This window comes from Homalodisca vitripennis, chromosome 6, assembly GCF_021130785.1.
Source record: "Homalodisca vitripennis isolate AUS2020 chromosome 6, UT_GWSS_2.1, whole genome shotgun sequence".
NCBI classification, from domain to species: Eukaryota; Metazoa; Arthropoda; class Insecta; order Hemiptera; family Cicadellidae; genus Homalodisca; species Homalodisca vitripennis.
The window spans coordinates 116,877,236-116,902,067 of NC_060212.1; the positions used below are offsets into that span (position 1 = coordinate 116,877,236).

The following is a 24,832-nucleotide window of genomic DNA, read 5'->3' on the forward strand; positions in this document are numbered from 1 at the left end:
TCAAATTTTGTAATTACTTAAGTGATTTCAAAGCATTATTGAACCATTCTTCCAAACGTACAAAAATAAAACTACTTGCAATCCTGCTTGACTAATTAATGACCAATTTATTTTATTTATTATAAGTTAAACTTTTTCAAAATCTTCTTAACTTTTATGATTAAAAAAGCAATTAATAATATAAAGTATCGATTAGACTTTCCTTATTCTTTCCCTAATAGGCTTACAAAATAATATTTATTTCTGAGGTGAGTAACTGAGAGATGTTAAATGATACAATTTGTTATATAAAACGTGATACTTGTAGTTAAATAAACAAAATATGTAAGGTCTTTTGTAAAATAATAAACGCTATCATAAACAGAATAACGATATGTACAAACAAAAGAACCAAGAAGCAAACTACTTCTATGGATATGTACAGAGATACTAACACCGATTACCTTGAGGACAGCACAGCATGAAGGCATTGCTCTCTTGTAGTCATGCACATGGTGCATCATGCAGACCAATCATTCAGCAACTTACCGTGTTTGGCATCCATATCAAGTATCATTGAAGTTAACTCTTTTTCTCTTTTGGAATCTTTTAAAATTTGATTTTCTCCACCCTCGTGTGTTAATTTAGCCAGATGGAGCTGAAACCACACAATATATAACTTATAAACCTTTGGTTAACTCATGATAACATAGGTAGGACTAACTTGGTGATATTCGCAGAGATGTGTGTGCATGAATACAGAACTACAAAAAATATATTTGAAAAACTACAATTTGTAAATTAAGTTACCTATCAACGATTTCTCAAGCCCAGAATACAACAAAATCACGTTTTTGCAGTCGGTAATTTGAGTAATGCTGATTAGCGGTCGTCCACGAATAGCCTCAGAAAACTCGTGGCAATCCTCGATCATAAATAATATAGAAAATACTTACTACTAGCAAAATGTTAGTTACAAAAGTATGATGATTTTTTAAATTCGGTGTTTACTTACGTGTTTTCTAACACAAAACACTAGGACTCACATAAAACTCACATTGACAAGGTACAACAAAATCACGTTTTCGTGATCAGTAATTTGCGTCATACCGTTCGTAAATATAGAACATACTAACTGCAAGAACAATATTATTTACAAAAATACAATAATTTGTCAATTAGGTTATCTATTTACGGTGTTTAAACCGTAAATCACAACAAAAACGTTAGTTATCAGTAAGTTTTGACTGCTGATAATTAATGATATGGCAGATCTCTACAGATTCCATTATCGAATCTCATTATTTTATTCTCAAATGTGAATATTTGTTGAAAATTCAATGGATTCGAGATTCGGCTTCGACACCTTACTATATTAATACTGTAAAATCTAATTATTAATACTGAACAATCTGGTGATGTGTAAATTATTAACAGGACACTGATATGATAAAACAACAAACCAATTATAGATTTAATTTTAGATTTTATATAGAAATCAAATCATTAAAATCTTGAGCTTAGCACATGTTGTGTAACACACATGCTTGATTGTCTGACATATTGCTTATTGAAAATGCAACTACATATATCTGTAATTTTTTTTAAATCTGTCAGTCCACTGTAGATATATAAGTTTATGATATGATTTTGACAGTTTTGTCAAATTAATCAACGAAGTTACAAGAACATTATGAAAACTCAGTTGTTCTCTATGAACAAATTCAGAATCCTAGTTACGTACAATGAAAAAGAAAAGTCCAAGAATTGATCCTTGCGGGACACCATATGAGCCAGTGAGAGGAAAAGTGGTACAAGTCACTTTTTTATAGTTTTGAGATTCTGAAGGGTTTACTAAAAGGAGTACTATAAATCTATTCATCATAATAGCTTTTTACTCTATGACAAAATTGGTTTACTCATATCCTGATTTATCATTTCATATATCAAAATATGTACTTAATGAATGCAATCGATTAGTAACAATTTGCAGTTTTTTTCAAAATTGACTTGTACCACTTTTCCAAAACATATTTCGGGTAAATAATTGTTTTGACAATGTAAGAAACTGAAAGAACTCATTTATTTTGCCATTAGTTAGCTACAAAAACATTGAACAATGATAAGTTAGCCTATCCTTTAGTCCTTTTCATCATCGGATTCTGATTCACTGCAACGATCGATGATGGGGGTGTCGTCAATTCCTTCAGGCTGATTTCCAACTGTCAGGTCTGTGTAGAAACTATGGTGGGATGGGAGGAATGAAGGCTAGGAGATCCATCATGTCCTTCTTCTTCGCTGCTGTAACCGGAACGAGGTGACGAGTACAGAGCTTCAGTTGTGATACTTGCGAGGGATACCATTCGCCTTCCTTTTTTTTGCTGGGTGATGTCAAGACAATCAAAGGGGAATGTCATCATTCAGTGTCTCCTTGTAAAAGATCTTGAAGGGTTGGTCCCTAACATACCTCAACCATTGGATACTAAACCAAGATACTTTGTGTTTTATCTACATTGGTTTTTCTTCTAGTAATTGATCTTTCGAGCGCCTGAGTGGAATTAAAAGTCTTCTCGGTTCATGATTTTAACCACAAAGGGCTTCTTCTTCTTTGACTTTGTTTATGGTATCGTACCAATCACGAGGAGAGTACATTGTTTTTCCTTTAGAATACTTTTCTATAATGCCAAAATCTGCGGTCATTAGCAGAAATGAGTGTCCGCTGACCATAAATTTATGATCTACTGTCTGAATTTTACAATTCTCTTGTTGAATAAACTGCATCATGGTGAGAGCAAGCTTGATGTTGCGGTTTTGCCCGCCACAGCTATCACTGAAACATTATTACATGACTAACATCATTGGAAACATTGTGACTTAAGTGCTCTGTAATACAAGAAGCAACCTCTTGAGATCCTCGGGAACCTTCAACTTCATTCCAAACATACATGAAAGCTGAACTATCTGCTAGCTGATGACAGCCCAGATTGTACACATACATGTTTCTTTTGTAGTATGCAATTGAACATGTCAAATTTGGAAAAGCTAACGCCTTCTGAAGATCAAACGTAAATGAATAAACGTTGGAATTGTTCTTGGATTCTTCTTTCGCTGCGTCTAGTTTCTCCCTTGCAAGGTCTGCTTTTCTCAAATGGTATTTCCTTCATACGTTTCAATATTTCTCTTTTCTTCTTCAATCTTCAGCTATGGCTAGTTTCATTTTGAACGTGTCACATTTCACACACGTATCCTTGTGAGGCTGATGAAAGTGCAAATTGAATTCAAAATTGAACACTTTTCTGTACATTGACTCTGATAGAGGTTGTGTGTTTCAAAGTATAGCAATGATTCTTGTACAGATTGTACATCACTCTAATGTTAAGAGATTCTGGTAAATACTTTGCGGTTCGGATTGTGACTTCTTGTATAATGTGATTCATACGAGGGAAATGAAGAAATATGATCTCTGAGTATTTTCAGTCTACCTTCATCGGTTTTGTTAACAGAAACCTGCTTCCCCCTTAAATCGCTACCCGGGCTCTTTTCCATCTGTAACCTTTTTGAGGGCTCTAGAAAGCTCGTTCCTTCCGTTTGAGATTTGAAATGTACCTAAAAAATACTGCTTGCACACTTTAACGTTTGGTAGGTAATTGTAAGTGGTACCTTACTGTTCGATTTTTTATTCCTCTAGAGCCATCTCTCTTATTCGATGAGTAATCGGTTGTTTTGACTGCTGGCAAAGTCCACAAAATATAAGCATTTTGTGCTTGAAAACTGGCCATATCGTAAAACTTCTGGAATAAAATCTTCCTTTCTTCTTCGGCTACCAATTCATTGCATTTATTTCTGCAAGAAGGCTGACATGGTTCATTTACGAATATATTTTTTGCGCCACCTTTTTGCCTTTTGCTGTGAAATACTCCTTCCCATAAGCACGTTTCATTTTTCCGCTCTGTTTTTTTGTTAATATTCCTTTTACGTTTTCTTGTTTTGGCATCAGCAACAACTGCGATATTGTGTTCTGTAACAAAACAAATTCTTTGTAGGCCAACAATAGTATTTCAACTAAAAGAAACAAAATATGTTAGTTTTCGAGCTATTATAAGGTGGTTTGTCACGTACTTTATCTCATAGCTTTGGAATAGCTACACACTTTGGGATAAACAGTTTTTTCTAAAGATAAGATTTTAAATAGGCTACTCAAATAACCAATACAATGTTTAAAATTTGTGAGGCCTTTCGCCAGTAGGCTGACATCTACGGACAACTCAAAATGTAAAACATTGTATTGGCTATTTGAGTATTTTAAACCTTATCTTTTTATTATTACCAATACTACAGCACAATCTGCAATATAACAGTTTTTTATGTTGATTAATGATAAGAAGAGATAATAAAAAATAATTATGAAATATCCGCACCTGAATTTTCACTGACAGAAGAGATGTTCTGTGGTATCGCTGCGCCTGGCGTTTTCATGATCTAAAAAAAATAAACTCAAATTAGGATTTTGGCAGTATAATTGGATGGTAATTATATCCTAATATTGTATGGCCTATAGGCATCCGCCCAAAAATCATGGGCCTATCTCATATGCAGAGATAGGCATAGGCATGGCCTAATCTCTGCTTGTGTAAACAACAGCCCACTAACTTAGTGATAGGCCCAAGCTAAGGTTAATTTTCTAACTTTGCTAGACAATTGGAATTCTCAATCCACTATAAATAATCTCTTTAAAGTACAATAATATTACAGGCCAAGTAATATTCAAAATACAATTAGTAGCCAATTGCCTATTGAGGTTATAAAAAGTGAGGTTAGAGATAGATTAGAAAGCATAGTTACCTGTACTTTCAGCATCAGATGGAATGTATTCTGATCCTGAATCCAATAGAATTGAAGGAGTTGAATCTTCAGATTCACTTTCCATACTGGTTTCGTTTAAATAAACTATTTTGAGCAAAAATTCAAAACTATCACTGTGTTAATCTGCAGAGGAAGCAAAAGCACATAACAAGACACACCACATGGAAAAAGTGAAGTAAGTCAAGCACCTTCATGGAAAAGTGGTATAAGTCAGACTTGTACCACTTTTTGCTTTCAGTATTTCACCTATTCCGTTGGCCAATGATTATTCACTGCCATCTAAATCAGAAAAAAAACAGGATTTGACTTGGATCACTTTTGCATGTGATAGAATGACTTACAAACAATATGTTACACAAATAATCTCAAATTTAAAAAAAAATTGACTTAGACCACTTTTCCTCTCACCGGCTCATATATGAGGGTTTACCAAATAAGATATTAGATATTGAATTAAATGTTTCCATAAATGCTCATTTATAATTGATTTAAAATTCACTAAATCAGTGTTTATAATCAAGAAGCAGTTTCCTTGAAAGTTAATCATCACCTACCTCTTTTTCGAGTGAAGCAATCTGATCTGTCAGGCGCAAGTTTTCCTTGCGAGCATGCAGCAGGTCTGCGTCTGCACGATCGAGTCGCTGCCGCAAGCTGGTGACCTCCGCCTGCAGACGTGCTGTGTCCTGTCTGCCTGCTCGTTCGGCTCGTTCCACGGCCAGCCGCAGTGCTGCTACCTCAGCCTGCAGCCCCTCGCGCTCCCCCGTTGAAGCCAACAGCTCGCTCTGTAATGCGCCTTGGCAAACAGTCGCAACTCTTACTCTGCAAGCTGTCGTACGCCAGTGCCAGTCATAACAATTATGAATTTCTTTCATCATAAACTACCTTGTTATCTTTCAATGCAAACTGTAAATCAAATTTAAAAAAGTCATTTTGTAATCATATTTTGAGAGAAAAAAAAAATATTACCAATAGTTCAATTATTTTTAATATTGAATACTCCAGTGCATGACATAAATTTTCATTCATTGTTAAAATTACGATTACATTTAAGATTAAGTTTAATTAATTTTATAACTTCATGAATTTATTTACTTTTTAGACTTAATTTAAACAATTCAGATAAATTTTGATTTGAACCTACTGGTTTTTGTGTTCAACTCTTTCTTCAACTCCTCGAGAGTTGTGTTGCGCTGCATGAGCTCACGTCGCAGCTCAGTTTCTGTTCGCCGCTGTTTCTCGAGGTCCATGCCCAGCTTGGTGGCATTCTCCCACTGTGCTGACAGATCCGCGCTCAGTTGCTCCGTCTGCGCCGCATACCTGCGCTCTACCTCTGCCAGCCGCCGGCTCTGTTCCCCCATGCTCTCACGCTGCTTCTCATTCATTCGTTCCAGCTCATTTTTTAACCTTCTCACTTCCATTTCAGACTGTACACAATCACAATTCTTGTTCATTAATGAAACATTTATTGCTGTTTGATTGCACTTATACAGACAATTTGTTTTTCATTGGATCAATTGGTGGTGTTATTTTCATATTAACTAAGAAAATAACGGACATTGAGAGTGATTATACTATAGACAGTGAGATATTAACGTAATATTATCACATGTTAAAAAATTATTGGTTTAGTTTCCAGACCAAAATGTATTTTTTATCACACTGCACAAATAACACCTGTTTTGGATACTTAAGTTAGTCCATAAAGAGATTTTTTTTTCATTACCTTCTAAGAGATCTGAAAAATTAGCTAGCACATTATTCAAGATTTTTTTCTGTGCCGTTAACCTCTTTGATATTGTTTCAGTGGAAATAAATGTAAAAAACACAGATGTTATTTTTATGTAAACTTGACAGTATTACTATGTTGAGTTATCCCGTGATAAAAATTCAATGAAAGTTTGAAAGTATATTTAGACTCTTAATCATATTTCCGACCTCGCCTTCACTCAGTTAGTAGATTGCACAACGAAAACAACTACTTTTGCTCTTGGTGATGAAAACGAATACTTTAAAAATAGTTAATTTCAACAAAAATACTATGTGAGTGTTGAATTTAGCTCCAGTTCATGTTCCTCTTACGTGAAGCATCTGAAATCTGTTGCTGTTGCAGACTTGATTGCTGAAATCTGTTTAGAAGACTCGGTTGCTCCATTGTGCTTTGGGACCGTGTCAGTTAACATCGTAGTGCACTCAATTGTGCACCTGATGAGACAAAGAGAATGCCTCTCCACATAGGTTGTACCATTTTTTGTAGTCTGGGTGTCTCTGATATCGAAACGATGTGAGGGGGGATTTCATTGTGAGCATATTCGTTCTTCGTCACTGACTATTTTTGGACCCCTTCAGACGAACATGACACCAGGCCTCAGAAGTCTTGTCAAGGTGAACTGGAGCTAAATTCAACACTCACATTGAATCAGCTCTTTCCACCATAGCTGCTTTATGCGTAATAAATACTAATCATATATTTTACAAGTTACTTACTTGATTCTTCTCAAAGTGTGCCTGATCTACAGCATCCAAACTTCTTTTCAGTTTTTGCGAGACATTGGCTTCTTTTTCTCTGAGCTGTGCAATGGAGGCGTGAAGTTTGTTTATCATGTCATTCAGCTCTTCTCTCTCCCTATGGACAAAATATGATATTGTCAAGGAACTCACGTTCAAAGCAAAATTGCTATGAAAGTTATCAAGTTTATAAGGAGATTTTATTGGTTTGTACCTCTGCAAAGCATCAATCTGCCTGTACAACTCCGAGTCAGATGCATGTGGTAGTACAGAGGAAACTTGAGAAGGCAAGCCTTGCTCTGCTACTCTCTTTCTCAGAGACTCTGCCTCCTCAACTGCTTTCTTCAACTCCATTTTAGTTTGAGTCAGCTGGGCTTCCAGTTCGCTTATTCGAGACTCAAACATTATATTAGGTCCAATAAAATGTTTCTTCTTTGATGGTCGAGACTCCACCTGAAACGGTATTCTGTCTTGAAATCTCCAAGTCAACATTATTTGTTTTTAAATATGACACAGTCTGTAGTCTAAACAGATGCTACAGAGTTTTAAAAGTACATTTTTCACATAAAAACATTTTAAAAAATAATTTAAGTGAAACTAAATTGTTCAAATTTAAAAATGTTTAGGTAATACCAAAGTTTACTCAAATAATCCAACAATTTCTAAACTGTATAGCAAAAGCTAATGAAAGATAACTTTAAATAAAGTTAATAACTGAAACATTACACTTATGTACAGTTTGTATAATAATATCTGATACAATGTCAATCAATCCTTTTACAGTAGATAAGGAGCCTTTTTCTTTGCTTATTCTCATTGACAATAAGTTGTTATCAAATGGAAACATGAGGCTGAAGTAAAACAAGGTAAGAAGTGGTGTTAAGAGAAATTTGGTCGAAGCAGTATTTGAAACTATGCTGGTTAGTGCAAAGACTCAAAATTCAACATCTAATCAATCAATCAAATCTTTATTTGGAATCCTCAAGAATATAAATGGTGTAATTTGTTATGTATAAAGTACAACTTCTGTTCCTGAAGTGTTGCTGTTTATCAGGAATCATCAGTTCATTCATCACTTGGATTTTATATAAACTTCTCTACACAGGTCTCTTGAGCTCTTCTTGCAGTATTTTTCCAGTAACGTTTTGTATGTTGGTTGGGAGGAGGTTTCATCATTTTTATCCAGCATAAAAAGGTCTCTTTTCAGACAGTGTAGTTCGGTGGTTTGGGAGGATATACCGTTCAGCATGTCAGAGTGCTATAGTGGTGGATGTCTCTTCCTCGAAGAGGAGACAGTTTATCCACGAACAGGATAACCTCCTGAATGTAGAAGGTAATTATAATTATGGTCATTATTCCCAGAGATTTAAATGATTGGTGGCATGATTGTTGTGATTGGACATCTGCTAGGGCTCTAATTGATTTTCTCTGAATGACAAGAATTCAGTTCACGTTAGTTGCTGAAGTTCCTCTTCATGCAGATAGGCCATATTTTATATTTGACAACAAGAGCACAATAAGCAAAAGTCCTTGTCTATTGATAACCCCAAGAATCTTGTTTGATTTTCTAGTAGGATATATAATTATATAGGATGGTATTGCTTAGGCTTCAGCATTTTTTGCACTATAGTACAGTTGGGTTATTTTGGAGAGGTTAATTGTGAGATCATTATTGAATTACAGTATTACATTGTTCAGGACTAGAGTAGAATCTTCTTGTAGGCAGAGTGCTGAGCTGTTTTTTTATTAACAAGGTTGTATAATCTGCATATATAACCAGGGTGACTTTGTAGTCTAGGATGTATTTTGGGAAATATTTGTTAGCAGAATAAACAGAACAGGTCCCAGGACAGAACCCTGAGGTACTCCGAATTATGGACTGTGGGGTGGACCAATAGTTTTTCGTTGGTTACCTGTTGTCCAATATTTGACATCAACTACTGACCAAGATGTTCCATCTTCTTGGTGTGATATGGTTTATCAATCTAGTTAGTGCTACTTTTCCTATTGTTTTGAGTTTGTGGAGATAAGTGGAGATTGGTCTATATATCTTTATCTCTGTAATTGAGCATTTTTTATATTTAGGCTACATTTTAATGATCTCCAACTCTAATGGAAATTTGCCAGTCCAGAATGATTTATTGATTACGTTAACCATGTTCAATCACCTCATCTGCATAGTGTTTAACTAACTTGAGTGCATAGATACTGCCAGAATTCTTTGATTTGAGAGTGTATGGTATTTTTTACTTCTGCCTACAGTGGTCATTAAGTTTAGATCAGGGTGTGATGTTTGTAGGAGGGCTTGTGCCATCCGTCTAAATCATGGCTTTGTTTTAGTGTTGTCTCCGCTATTCCTGTGAAGTAGATATCAAAATATTCTGTAACTTTCATTGCATATTTTATGGTTTCCTTGTCTACTGTTAGGGTTATATCAGGTCTCTTTTCTTGACTTCCCTTTCTTTCAGAAGTTATGACCAACCATATAGCTTTTGATTTGTCATCTCAATTCTCAATGAATTTTGCTGTTGAGATTTATTCCAATTTTCTCAGCTTTAGGTCATACAGGGTGTGGTAGATATGTAATGAGACTCAGTCTAGAAAAACAAATTTATTGATCCGATTTGTAAAAAACGTTAAAATTCTTCAAATTACTCGCCTTGGGCGTCGACACAACGTTACCAGCGCGTTTTCCAAGCATCATAGGCCCCACTGTACTCCGTTGAAGTTATCCCAGTTAGTGCCTTCGTGACAGCACGTTGGATGTTCGGAATATCGTCGAAACGATGAACCTTCAGGCATCTTTTTACCTTCCGAAATATGAAGAAATCAGGAGGACTCATGTCAGGGCTGTATGGTGGCAGTGGCAAAACTTCAACTCCAATTCGGGTCAAATAGGAGGTCACGAGGAACGCTGTGTGCGCCGGAGCGTTGTCGTGGTGGAGAAGCCAGCGCCAGCGGGGAACCAATTTTGCGCAAACTTTCCTCATCATCAAATCTTGCGTAACAATTTTGTGAACCGTAAATTTATTCACGCAGACCTCATCGGCTATCATTTTGAGACTTAAACGACGGTCGGAGTCCAGGAGTTTTTTCACTTTAGCCACCGTTTCATCCACACGACTCGTTGAAGGGCATTCAGATCGTTCCATGTCTTCAACGGATTCCCTCCCGTTTTTAAATTCATTAAACCACCGGAACACTTGAGCTCTTGATAGGGCGTGCTCTTTGTAGGCCTCCGTAATCATAGCAAAAGTTTCCGAAGCAGTTTTGCCCAAGCGAAAGCAACATTTGATTGCATACCGCTGTTCTATCGAGCGATCCATCTTCAGCGTTTTCACAAGTGTCACGGGCACACAAACAACGTAATACTCGAAGCTCGACCCTCACTGCACCATAGCTACGACGCGATTGCGAACCGGTTCTACTATTAGCTCAGATCCCCCACCACGTGACCTGCAGTGGAGACCGCACTGCGAGCGACTGGGGCGCCGCGCGGCGGCCAGTCTCATTACTTATCTACCACACCCTGTAGTTCTTTTTTACAGTACCATATCATCTTTGTCTTTTTTATTTCCTGTCAGTTCAAACTTGCTCTAAGTCTTAAAGTCTCATCTTTGAGAGGGTCTTGGCTTCATAGTCATAAAACCAAGTTGTCTTAAGTTAGCTTTATTTTCATAAGAATTTGTTTACTTTTAGTTTTTTTTAAATTAAATATTAACTTGCATAATTATGCACAATTGTGCTGTGTGGTCAGATATTCCAGTCTGTATTATTTTAATACTTAAGTCAGCTTGTTGGATGTTTGAGAAAACACAATCTATGGAAGTGGCCAATCCTGTTGTCAATCAAGTTGCAGGTACAGGCAGTATTTCATGCTGAATGATACCATTTCATCCTCCAGTAAAGTGGTTTTTGTGTCTAGGTTTAATTTATCCATATTAATAATGCCAATTCAAAGGTACATTTGATATATACTTTTTTAATTCTTGAGGATGTTGGGTGTCTATAGCTGATTTTACATTTTCTCCAGGAGATCTATGTACTCCTATAATGTAGGTATTTTGGATTTTTTTTATTGTTATCATTGCTGCCTCACATAAAATCTCATGACAGTATTTTGTAATGTCAACAGCTTCAAAATTAGTGATATCATTCCTCGTGCAGATTGCTACTCCTTCCACTACTCCCTTCCTGTTGAAATGTGCAATGAGGGAGTATCTGAAGATTACAGTGGATGATAACTTTTCTATGGTCAAGCTTTTTTAGTTTGGGTTTGGTTAGTGTCTAGTGTAATTTTGGGTAACAGTTGACCACTTGGCTTCATGCTTTTCCAATGAAAATGTCTACCAATATCCCTGCATAGCTGCTCAAATGCAGTAGACCAGTGATAGAAAAGTTTGTTAGCGGTTAAATAACTACAAAAAATGATAAAAATTCAAATGATTTAAAACTTGAATAATAGACTTTTAAAATTAAAAATTAATAAAATACTAGAATTTTACCATTTAATTGCTATCGTCTGATTAAAAACATTTAAAATATTTGTCTCAATTTTTAATTATTTTCAGCAAAATCATGGTTCTGTATGTATAATTTCATATCTCACTCGTGGAGCTGAAGAGACTCTTAACCAATAATTAGGTCTTAAAAGACCCACATTATCGTTAATTATTATTGACATATATTATTACATCTACACCACCTATTGGGTGTATATTAAATATACAATATAAGGTCTGTTAAAAAATATCGTGACTTTTTCATTTGTATGAGTTACGTATAATCCTTTTACATTTTTTTTTTTGTGGTGTAATGTTGGTACAAATGTCTCTGACGTATGCCAACAAGTTCGGCCATTTTGAAAGTTTAGTTAATTGTTGACTGTTATTTGCTTGCACGTGTCATGGCTAGTATTTGATTTGTGTTACATCTACACCACCTATTGAGTGTATATTAAATATACAATATAAGGTCTGTTAAAAAATATCGTGACTTTTTCATTTGTATGAGTTACGTATAATCCTTTTACATTTTTTTTTTTTGTGGTGTAATGTTGGTACAAATGTCTCTGACGTATGCCAACAAGTTCGGCCATTTTGAAAGTTCAGTTAATTGTTGACTGTTATTTGCTTGCACGTGTCATGGCTAGTATTTGATTTGTGTCTATTCGAAAAAATATCAAAGAATCTAGATAAAATGTTGTGATAAAAACTAAATTAAATGCGCGGATGTTGACTGTGGCTTATGGAGAAGCTACCATGGATCGAAGCAACGTTTACCAATGGTACAAAACGTTCTCAGAGGGCTGAGAAGATGTGAACGACGAACAGTGTGCCGGACGCCCTAGCACGTCAAGAACAGACGAAAACATTGATGAAGTGAAGAAAATAATATTGGCCAAATGTGGAATCACCATTAGAGAAGTTGCTGAGAACCTGAACATATCAATTGGCTCGTGTCATTCAATTTTTACCAATGATTTTGGCATGAGTCGGGTTTCCGCAAAATTCATACCAACACTGCTCAATTTCGACTAAAAACTGCAGTGCATTACCATTGCTAATGAGCTGTTGGACTCTGTCCACGCTGACCCAAATTTACTCCAGAGGGTTGTAACTGATGATGAATCATGGGTTTATGGTTATGACGTCGAAACCAAACCTCAATCATCCCAATGGAAGCTGCTGCACAAGCCAAATCAGAAAAAAGCGTGGCAAGTTCGGTTGAATGTGAAAGTTTTGCTTTTATTTTGCAGTTTTTTTTTATTGCAAGGGCACGGTGCATCATGAGTTCTTGCCAAAGAGTAGAACTGTCAATAAGGAATATTATCTGCTCGTTATGTGCAATTTGCACACAGCAATCCGCCACAAACACCCGGATTTGTGGAAGAACCAAAATTGGCTTTTGCACCATGATAACACTCCTACTCACACATTGTTAATAAAATTGTGCGCGATTTCTTGTCTAAAACAAACACACTAATGATGCCACAGCCACTGAATTCCCCAGATCTGGTCCCCTGGGACTTTTTCTTTTTTCTGAAACTGAAGAGACCCATGAAAGGACGATGCTACGCTACGATTGACGAAATAAAGACAGCATCGAAGCAGGAGCTGAACAAGATCACAAAAAACAACTTTTTGAAGTCTTCGAGGATTGGAAGAAACATTGACACAAGTGTATAATATTCAATTGGGATTACTTTGAGGGGGACAAAATTGAAATTGATGAATAAATCAATAATTTTTGAAAAAAACAAAAGTTGCAATATTTTTCGAATAGACCTTGTACATATTCATATCCTTCATCTGAAGGACTAATGGCCTCTACGCAACCACAGTAAAATATAATATTTGTAATAAAAATTTATAAGTATAACGAAAACTTCATTTTTTCAATGATTTTCAGATATTATAAGACAAACCAAAATATACTTTTCACTTTAAAAATGATTTAAAAAATTAGACATGTAAATTAACAACTATAATATTATAAAACCAGCAAACATGTTACAGCAAGATTTGTATGTAATCAACATTAGTTAAAATTATTTCGATTTTTTATTCCATTTCAAAAAAAAGTATATCTACAATTAGTTTCCTAAAAGGTTGCCATTTTGGACCACAATTAAATTTGCTATTTTAATTTTTGTATGAGAAACACGCTGAATATTTTGTCAATCATAAATCAAATATTAATTTGAATTTCTTTTCTGATACCATGAATTTGTAAGTCGTAACTAAATCACCTAACATATTTTGGCTTAGTGTCTTGGCCAAAATTGAAGTGTCACTTCCACATTTCCAAATTGTGTTTTTTATTTTATATGATCTGTGATGTGTTTTTATCTATGAGTATTAACCACTATGAGAAAATTAAAATGATTTTATGTACCGGTATTGTATAAAACTGAAAATAGTATATCGAAGTGAATGACACTTCAATGTTGGACTTCATGTAAGGGTATCTTTTAACCTGAATTATTGTTCTTTTGCACTCATGACACAAGGGTAGAAAGTATGAGGAGTAACTTAGTTGTGAGAGACAAGTACCTTATCTTCAGAGCTCGCGTCATCATCCTCCTCATCGTCTTCCATCTCAAAACTGTCAAACAGTGATTGCAACATGCCTGACTTGCGTCTTTCGTGCAATCCCTCATTCTCTGTGATCACTTCTTTTACTTTCCCCATTAAATTTGATAGTTCATCCTATAAAAAAATCCCACATAAAAATATTTCAAATTTTGAATAAACAAAGAAAATTTTCTTGTAAAAGCTTGAAATATCAATATAACGTTAATTAAATACTTCGCAATTTTTAATTTCAACTGCTTTGAAAACACAAATATGTAAAAACAAAAAAAAAACAATATTGGCAAATAGATAGTGGAGCTGTCATTCATTCTTAAATACTTTAAGATATTCTTACTTGTAAATCAATTAATACAAGTATTTGAGTATTTTACAAGTATTCTTTGAGTATTTTAATACTAAAGACAATATATTTGGTATCAACATTTTACTTAAAAACTTTTTTGAAAAAATTGTAAAGTAAAAGCTAAAACTATAGATTAGTTAATGTACATTATGTACTTTTCATGAATCTTTCCCGGAATCAAAGTTTCTAATGCGACAAAAATCAAATCATGAATAAAAAATTAACATACGTTATTTTGTATAAAAGAAAAAATTATTGATTGCCAAAATCAATTGTAAATTTAATTTCAAAGTTTGGATATTTCTTTATTTTTTACACAACTGACTTTTCAAATGAACATTTAGACAGTCTCTGTAGACCTACGTCATACCAGTACCATGCCATTGAAGATGCAGTGTTCATCATCTTTCACCTTAGCCCCTTCAACTGATCCTATAGGAAAGTCAATAAATGGAATACCCCCAACTATGGGACGTTGTTCTGGGTACCTGGTAGTATAACACTAATAGTCTAAGAGCTAGTGGTTGGCTACCTGTATGTATTTGATAAGACCTGGGTTTTTGTACAGTGAGGCCCCTATACCCACTGTACATGAGATGGGGAGTCACTAAGCTCCAGGTGGCCGACTTGGCGGGCGCTCAGGAAAGACAGGTATCAATTTTTGGCCAATTTCATAAGTATTTGATGACGTCTGCCGTTTTGTAATTTGAAAATATATTATTATTATTATTATGGGAAAATAACAATGGCAGACCATTATCACGCGGATTTCATTGCGGCAGACGATTTTGAAAGTGCTCAAAAAAATAAAATTTTGAAAGTAATTGATGAGATCTGCCATTGATATATTTTATTTATTAGGGTCTTAAAAACTTATATTGATCATGGCAGACGTCTATATAGCGGACATAGAAAAGAAAATCTTAGCTACTATCCGGTCAGATGTATGCATAGACCGCTTAAAGCTATCTTCCTTTTTTTCCCTATGGATTACTATTGTACTCATTCTAGCCTATAATATTGTCTTGTATTGTTACTAGCATTAGAATATTTCAGGTTTTACACCTGAGAGGTCCAAATTGTATCCCCACCCTAACGGATGTTTTCAGTATATTTCCGAACCTTCATACAGTTGGCTGCATGCTCGATTGTCGCAGTTGTATAAAAAAAAGTTACCTCGTTTTTCGTAATCTTTGCAATAGCTAAGTCACTTGCATGTACTCTTGATTTAGCTCTTGCAAGGCTGCCCTGCATTGCTGCATAGTTGCCAAAACTACTGCATTGCTTGTTGGTGAGTGATTAATCGGTGTTAAATATGTAAAAATTTGTTGTGGAGAATTATCAATCACTATGTTGCTGTTAAAACCAGTCCACATAGGGGTATTTAACAATCCCAAAGCATGACTTAACATCCAAATTCTGTCAATTCGATCGTAAAGACTCTTATGCACGATTATATGAACCTCTTCTTCGCTTTCAGTTTGAATGTTACTCATTTTTTTTAGTTTTTTAGCGCACTGTTGTAACTCAAAATCGATTGTCTCAAAAGATCATCGTCTAGGCCTGTCACATTTACATCCTTTATTACCTTCTTTTTCCTCTTCTTCTTCCTCTTCTACATTGTCGTCTTTGGGGTTAATATTTTGGTACATTATTCCAACAGTATCATGAAGAGTGTCTTTCCCAGTCTTGGTATCAACAAATCGGTCATAATTGTCGAATGCCATACCTACCACAAGATTTTTATCTTTATTAATTACCTCAGCACATATTTCGATACGTGAAACTGAGGAAAATGTTGCCTCTGTTTCTAACTCCTCGACAGCGGTGTAACTTATACAATGACCGTAACGATTTATTATATCGATAATCTTACGACTGCTTGTAAGACTTCTTAACGCCATGTCTAAGCAAATGTGTTTAGAGGTCTTCATGTTACCATTGTGAGTCATATATATATATATATATATATATAAAACGTCCTGTGACAGGGACTGTACGTGACGTTGAAAACTGTCGCAATTCCGCCGTTTACGCCTTGAACATCCAAGAATTAATGAAAAAATTCGGAAATCTTAGGTGGTGTTGAACACTCACCTTTTATTAAGCGTTAACTGGTTAAATTATTGGGTAATTTTTTGTTATGCCCATAATTCCCTCTCGTAAAATGGCAGCAGCTTCTCATAAAATATCTTGGTCTTTCAAGTGCGCAAATAATGAATCATCAATTGTTGAAATACCCATTGGGGCAACAACTTTTTTTTTATGTCAAAATTTGAATTTTATTGCCAAATTTCTTGCGAAGTTTTTCTTCCAAGTAAGATGCGTTAAATATTGATGCTGCGTCTGAGCTTTCACTTAATTCTTTAAATATTCCAAGATACGCTTTCTGCAAATAACTCAGAAAATAACAACGTCCTCGATTTATCACATGTACTTCAACTAAATAATATATTTCTTTATAAACAGTTTCATGTACTTCTCGGGAGATGTGCCATGCAGTACGGGCAGGACTTTTCATGAGTGGTCTTTTTTGATTCCTAAAATTTTGCCGACAAATTTCATGGTAATATTACATGGTAGTATATACTTCAGATGAGAGAAAACTTTCTATTTTTGTTAAAGTTTCTAGGTAATTTTTAGTATCTGGCTTAAGGTTTAATAGGATACTCTTTTTAAATTATTAATCCTTCTCTGAAGTCCGTAATGGGTCAATTTTATATCGAAATTGTTTCTTTTTTTTTGTTACAAAAAAAAAACACAAATTTGAGTTTGCAGAATCTACAGTATCGGAAGCTACAGTATTAGAAAATTGAAAATTCGATGATTTTGCTGAATCTGAAGATGACCCCTCCTCCAACGAAGGTTCAGCTTCAGCATCGATTTCTTTTTCTGCTTCTTTTGTTTCAAGAATGTTTGCATTGTTTTCAAGGGAATCATGTACACATGTATCCTCAATTATTGAACTATAAGCTGATGTAGATGGCTGTTCAATTGCAGACAAGACTTTTTGGACTGTGATAGAACCTTTTTTTCAACATCTGTCGTCAAATACTGCCTTTTTAATGCTGTAAATGTCTTATAACAACTACTATGATATGCTGAATCATACATTTTGTCCGGTAAAATAACGTCTTTATATTTTAATTTGTGGAATTTTCTTAACCTTAAAATCCTTTTACACTTTGATATATTATCTTCTGAAAACAGCAATAATTTGTCAGTTTTTACTGAGTCACAAAAAACACACATCTGTTCTGGTTTTTCACTTGACATTCTCACAGATATATTAAATAAATAATAACGAAATCAACAAAACAAAAGAAAGCAACACTACATATTGTATTTTTTTCAATATATTTACGAAAAACTAGGTAACTTTTTTCTTTTTTTTATACAACTGCGACAATCGAGCATGCAGCCAACTGTATGAAGGTTCGGAAATATACTGAAAACATCCGTTAGGGTGGGGATACAATTTGGACCTTTCAGGTGTAAAACCTGAAATATTCTAATGCTAGTAACAATACAAGACAATATTATAGGCTAGAATGAGTACAATAGTAATCCATAGGGGGAAAAAAGGAAGATAGCTTTAAGCGGTCTATGCATACATCTGACCGGATAGTAGCTAAGATTTTCTTTTCTATGTCCGCTATATAGACGTCTGCCATGATCAATATAAGTTTTTAAGACCCTAATAAATAAAATATATCAATGGCAGATCTCATCAATTACTTTCAAAATTTTATTTTTTTGAGCACTTTCAAAATTGTCTGCCGCAATGAAATCCGCGTGATAATGGTCTGCCATTGTTATTTTCCCATAATAATAATAATATATTTTCAAATTACAAAACGGCAGACGTCATCAAATACTTATGAAATTGGCCAAAAATTGATACCTGTCTTTCCTGAGCGCCCGCCAAGTCGGCCACCTGGAGCTTAGTGACTCCCCATCTCATGTACAGTGGGTATAGGGGCCTCACTGTACAAAAACCCAGGTCTCATCAAATACATACAGGTAGCCGACCACTAGCTCTTAGACTATATAAGTCCTTAACCCTAGGGGTGGCACGAGAGGGTGTTCAAAGGTCTTGTTTTCGTTTTTCCCCTAAATCTCAGTAGGAGTTGGTACTACAGAAAGCTTATATGCACACAAAACTAAAGCTGATAAGATTTTCTAAATATTTTGTTCTAATAGTGTTTTGCTATCTATTATCTAACAGATACAATTTTTTACCTCAAAGCACAAACAGATAAAAAGACGGTAAACTAAGCAAAATAGAACTATACTTTATATGACATTTCTTACTTACCTGACAAATGAAATAGTGGTTTGATAGAGTAATTTATAGACACCCTGTATTTTTTGTTATTGTAGTTTACAAGCAATCACACAATGTACATGAATTTAGTAAATAAATTGAAAATAAAATTGTAGTTATCGAAAATGTACTTAATTTGTATGTTAATTTCTCCATTGCACTGACTTCTGTTTTTTCTTAGGATTCACGTAGACAAACCAAGTTTCATAGCCAGTGACAATTCTGTCAGGAAAAATTCTTTTTCTACAAAGTCATACAGAGAAAGAAAGTCTATGTCAGATCTCATTCTATTTGGTTTTGGTCGTCAGTAAGCAGTTTTGGTACCCAACAAGCAGAAAACTTGTGGGAGTCAACATTGTGGTGCCATCACCACTTCTTCTCATGCTATGCATAAACGGCAGTTACTTTCTTGTATATATATATATATATATCTCTTTTGTATATATATATATATATATATATATATATATATATACAAAAGAGAACTGGTGAAAAATGTAATTAAAATGCTATAAAACCACACTTTAAAAGTTACTTGCCCTACAGTATTGAGACTCCTTTTCAAGCTGTTCAATATACTCCTCCTGTCGTTGGATGAAGGACATCAACTCAGGAGGTGGCTGTCCTTCAGTCTCTGGCTTCTTGAGTGTCAAGCCTAGAGCAGGACGTGGAGTGGGAGGTATCAGAACATTCCCTTCAGTGGGAATGTAGGGATGATAATGGCCCTTGAGACAGACAACAAGAAATACAGTATTTACAACTAATGTAGCATATTGGTCAGTAAATTGACGTGTAAAAAAATCTAACAGCCTTATAATTGGTCAATAGCACAAGACCGGCTACTAAACCATATAGATACAAATTGAGGGTACTATAGGTTTATACTGAATTAAACTTATAACCTTACAATAGGCAAAGAACAAAAATCTAACAAAAATCTGAAATACCCAAGTAGCAGGACACAAATCCAAACTGCTTTGATGCATGATAAATAAAATAACCAAAGACACACAAATTACATACTGATTAACCTGTTATTTTTTTATCTAATTAATGTATGTCATAAATAATCAACAAATATAAAAATATTTCTAAAGACATCATACGTAGGAGATAAATTGAAAATACAACTAAATATATATTTTTCTGCTTGATTTGAATAAAAAAGTATCTAATTTTTTGTGTTTTTTTGACACCAAACATAAATTTAACACTATTTTAATGTATCTTGATGTCACACAATTTATATCCCCTGAATTTTACTAAATTCACTAGTGATTTTTAAATTGTAAAAGGCAAACTTTTCCAATATTTTTATATAAAGCACTAATTTTTTATCGGTGCTATGGGTATGTTTTATGTATATATCAAACATGTAAAACACTAACTTTTGGGAAAAAAGTATTTTTTTAATGTTGATAACTTACCAATGAGTACTTGGAGAAGCCTGTTGAAGGTGTGTAGGATTCAGCTAACAGATATCTCAGTTTGGTCACTGCTTCACGGTAGGCTATGTCAGTGTAGTCAGCTGTCTTTTTGCGAAACCCTTCCATCTTTCCACTCTTCCTGAAAATAAAACAAAAATATATTTCATTCTACATTTTTTAGCCTTAGAAAATGTGCAGATCTGGTCACCTAGATATAACATTACATATTATAAAAATTAAAACCCACAATGCAAATGATCAGAATAATGGTCATACAATACAAGTTAGGTTTTTAGTACTGATAAAAAATGCAATGGTTAAAAAAAAGTATTTGAACCTGTGCTATCTCAAAGATACTAACTCCAGTCAGAAAAAGGGAACTGAATGGAAGAGATGTCATGACTTGTGTCACAAGGTGTCAGACACTTCTATCCTTCAAAATGGCAAAAATTAACTAAATGTTACACTGTTTTATCTATACATTTTTACATTTTACAAAAATACATAGTCTAGATAGATTTTTATTCATCATTAAATTATTATTTTAGAAGATGTAAAAACAGTCAAACTACATTGTACTTTTACATCCCTATATCGTAATTTGATTTCAGTAGTTATATCTAGGATTCGATAATCATGAATACAGATTATTCTAATGTTGTGGTGGTCGCTTATTATACTGCAGGCAACAATCTTATGAATGTTAGCAATTATTATAATAATCAATGGTAAATATTCACTTTAACCACTTAAAAATAAGCCCAATTATTGCCTTTTTCCCAAACGAAAAATGCTTAAAAATTCATTAAAAAAACAATTAAGTTGGGGAAAGCTTAAAACTTTTAAAATACCTTGAAGAAGAAATTAGTAATTGAACAAGCTGACACTAATACCTCAATCAGCACAAGTTCCAGCAGCAACTTCAGTTATGAATATGCGCAATTAATATCCTTCAACAAGTACCTATCCATAACATATCAAAATTCTACAAATTCTGATCATGAATGCTTGAGAGGGCTTAAATATTACAAACTCACATAACAATAATGCTGAAGGTACAATAATCCTTCAAATAAGATTAGCTATATGAGTAAAGTATCTGGTTTATGAGTACACATAAATTCATTAAGGAAAAGAAAGTATACTAGGGTAGGGTACGATAAGCGGGACCCGGTTTTTAATATTGAAGAATGTAATCATCGATACCTAATATCCGCATCTCAAATCCTAGACTATCAATCAATATTAAAGTATCTATAGTCCTTAATAACAATCATATGTTTCACATTAAAATACGAATTTAATATTTACAGTGATCAAATTATTATAACCAAAATTAGGAAAACTGAAGACGACCATATTTGATCCTCTCACAGTTACAGTTGTTTCTTTCCCACAAATTTCACATAATGGGGTTTTCGGTACAAGCCCAACATGTTGAAGTCACGAAAAACGTGTCTTATCATCTTTCCAAACAATGTTGTGTAGTTTTCTAAAATTGACTGCCATTTTTAATAATCAAATGTTACTTATATAAAATTGAAATATTACATTAGGAGTATTATTTTTAAGTGTTTACAGCCGTTGATATGGATTATTTAAGTTAATTGTTCAGAATAATTAATCGGTAAGTAATATCGTTTGCCAATTTCGATATAAAAAACCGGGTCCGCTTATCTTACCCTACCCCTATAATTGATGTTAATTATAATTTTTCAATCAGATTGTCTTTATTCCTACAGTTTGGTCACATTATACTATGGTTTAGTATACGAATCTTTCAATATGTTAAATTCTATAGTCGTATAAAAGCAAAAATTACTGTACCTATTTAAAATTACTAATAAACGAAAGTCGGCTTGATCCTTTTTAGTAATTTTGATGTAAACTTACACCTTTTTATTCAAATCTACGAAGAGTCGTGTATAGTATTATATTATAACCGTCTCAAAAATACTGCATCAAGTCAGAGTTATCACAATTCCACTTGACCTAACACAAAATCACAACCGATATTTATTTTTCGTTTGATAATAACCAACCATATCAGTGCCATGATAGTTCAAGATGATATAATGCCGGTTACCATGGAAACATCAACATAACAGGGTAGACATTGCGCGAACTGAGGTGGGGGAATGTTCTGTGTCTCGATTTGATATTCAATTGGTCTTGATCTTTCTTGTTCCACTATATTCTAAACGGTATTTTAAATAAAAAGAGTCCATTATGTCAAATCGTTGGATCAACAAACAGTGACTATGTAATATATTCAAAGCTATAATATATAGCTATAGCTTGTAGTATTATATATTTTCTGTCTTAAAACAGCTGTTTAATTATTTCCAATATTTATGTTTACTGTTTACTTTCTGTAAATCCGTAGCTTTGTTTTAATTTGAATAAAATCATTTCAGTTTGGTCAAATTTTAATCCATTTCATAACACAGGGGTCCAAGCTTGGCCCTATTCTTTTCAACTTGTTTGTCAACGACATCATCAGCCACCTATCATCGGAATATCTCCTCTTCGCAGATGACCTCAAGATATTCAAAGAAATTTACTCTCGTGATGACTGTCTCAATCTTCAACGTGATCTGAACCTAATTGCTGAGTGGTGCGATGATAATAAGATGGTCATTAACTCAACCAAATGTCTTACAATCACCTTCTGTCGTCTGAAGAATCTTGTTGCTTTCAATTACACTGTATCCGGCGACATCAAGCGAGTGACCTCGATAAACGACCTTGGAGTAAGTTTGACTACAAATTTGTCACCCGATGCACACATTGATGCGATATCCTTGAAGGCAAACAAAATGCTAGGATTCATTTTTCGAATGTCTAGAGGGACGTTCGGTGACGAGACACTACTGCTCTTGTATAAGGCTTTAGTTCGGCCTAATCTGGAATATTGTACTCTTGTTTGGTCCCCTCATTACGCATCTCATATTCACAAACTACAGAGTATTCAAAACAAATTTTGCAGACTTCAAGGAGTCCGGAGAGGTGCAGCCTATCGGGAGGTCTCTGTCCCCGCACTTGAGCAGGAATTTCTTCTGCCTACGCTGGAGTGCAGAAGGAGAATGTTTGATATTATTTTCCTGCACAAGCTTATCAACGGGGCGATCGATTCACCAGAGCTTCTGAGTAGGATATCCCTCTTGGTGCCTGCTGGAACCAGATCCAGGAATGTTTTCAACCTGCCATCACTCAAACAATTACAGCTATCACGGTCCTATTGCTCGACTTCATAGGCGTGGAAACAGCATTCCTTCCGATGGTGATATGTTTTATGACAGCATCGCACACCTTAAAAAGAGACTGCAACAGTAATGAGTGATAGAGTTTTTTTTTTTCCCCCCTTAATATCAGTTAGAGATGATGTTTGTGATTTTTCACTATTGTAACATTATTTCACAAATCTTAATACTTATTTATTATTCCACTGCATAATCACTACTTTCTGTAATTTAATTAGTTGTTATTTATTTTGTTGATGTTATATTTAAGTTGCATGAAAATGTTGTGAAATTATTGTATATTGGCGGATGCCGTTGAAATAATAATAAATAAATAAATAAATGTATTTAACTTAATTGTATTAATCATATTACAAGTGATTTTTACATTAACTGCATCCAATCAATGGAAAAATCTTTAAACCAGAACGCTTATGCCTAGGCCCAAATGAACATCATGCTGATCGTCAATAGAAGCACTAGAAAGCAACATTTGATCACCTTACTGAAAAAATATGTGCTGCTGAAGAAGACAAGTTAAAGCTTCTTATAAACTTTGTCAACTACAGCATCTATGAAGTACTATCAGAAGCTGATTCGTATCCTGAAGTTATAATGATCTTCGACAAACTTGTTATAAAACCAAATAACGAGATATACTCTCGTCACCATTTGGCGACCCACCCTTGATGAAGTATATGATCAAGTAATATGATTAGGCAGCTGAAAATCTAGCTCTAACTTACACCTCAATACCCTACAGTCCTCTCACTCAACCGACAACTGAAAATGTTAGAATCAACAATGATGAATCTGAATCGGTTACTAATTCGTATTCCCATCAAGTTTCTTCACTTTAGGCACGGCGCCCACTACGACCGGCCCGGACCATCCCAGCCCGGACCGGTCGCAGTGGGCGGGTGTCCATTTGATCGCATGCATTTTGACAGAGTATAAAAGGCCGGTCCGGGCTGGGCTGGGCCGAGCCGGTCGCAGTGGGCGCCGTGCTTAAGAAGAACGAAAGTTATTTCTGTGAACGACGTAGGAAC

General features: G+C 34.6%; 1 protein-coding gene across 8 annotated transcripts in view; it reads right to left on the reverse strand.

The window, feature by feature from the left end:
- Window positions 1-24,832, reverse strand: part of LOC124364788 (serologically defined colon cancer antigen 8 homolog) — a 53,554-nt gene that overhangs the window by 20,840 nt on the left and 7,882 nt on the right. For 4 of the 8 annotated variants that reach the window (XR_006922656.1, XR_006922655.1, XM_046820535.1 and 1 more), the window contains exons 2-9: window positions 20,542-20,680; window positions 19,654-19,839; window positions 14,403-14,558; window positions 7,562-7,800; window positions 7,327-7,465; window positions 5,984-6,266; window positions 5,397-5,668; window positions 529-637 (exon numbers count right to left, since the gene is read on the reverse strand). Coding sequence is in view for 5 of the 8 variants with exons in the window: in XM_046820535.1 (XP_046676491.1) it covers window positions 529-637; window positions 5,397-5,668; window positions 5,984-6,266; window positions 7,327-7,465; window positions 7,562-7,800; window positions 14,403-14,558; window positions 19,654-19,839; window positions 20,542-20,680 (1,523 nt within the window). In the remaining 3 variants the exon portion in view is untranslated. Of the gene's footprint in view, window positions 1-443; window positions 638-5,396; window positions 5,669-5,983; window positions 6,267-7,326; window positions 7,466-7,561; window positions 7,801-14,402; window positions 14,559-19,653; window positions 19,840-20,541; window positions 20,681-22,368; window positions 22,637-24,832 lie in introns of those variants that run through there. The other 4 variants (XM_046820538.1, XM_046820537.1, XR_006922657.1 and 1 more) reach the window with 4 other exon arrangements.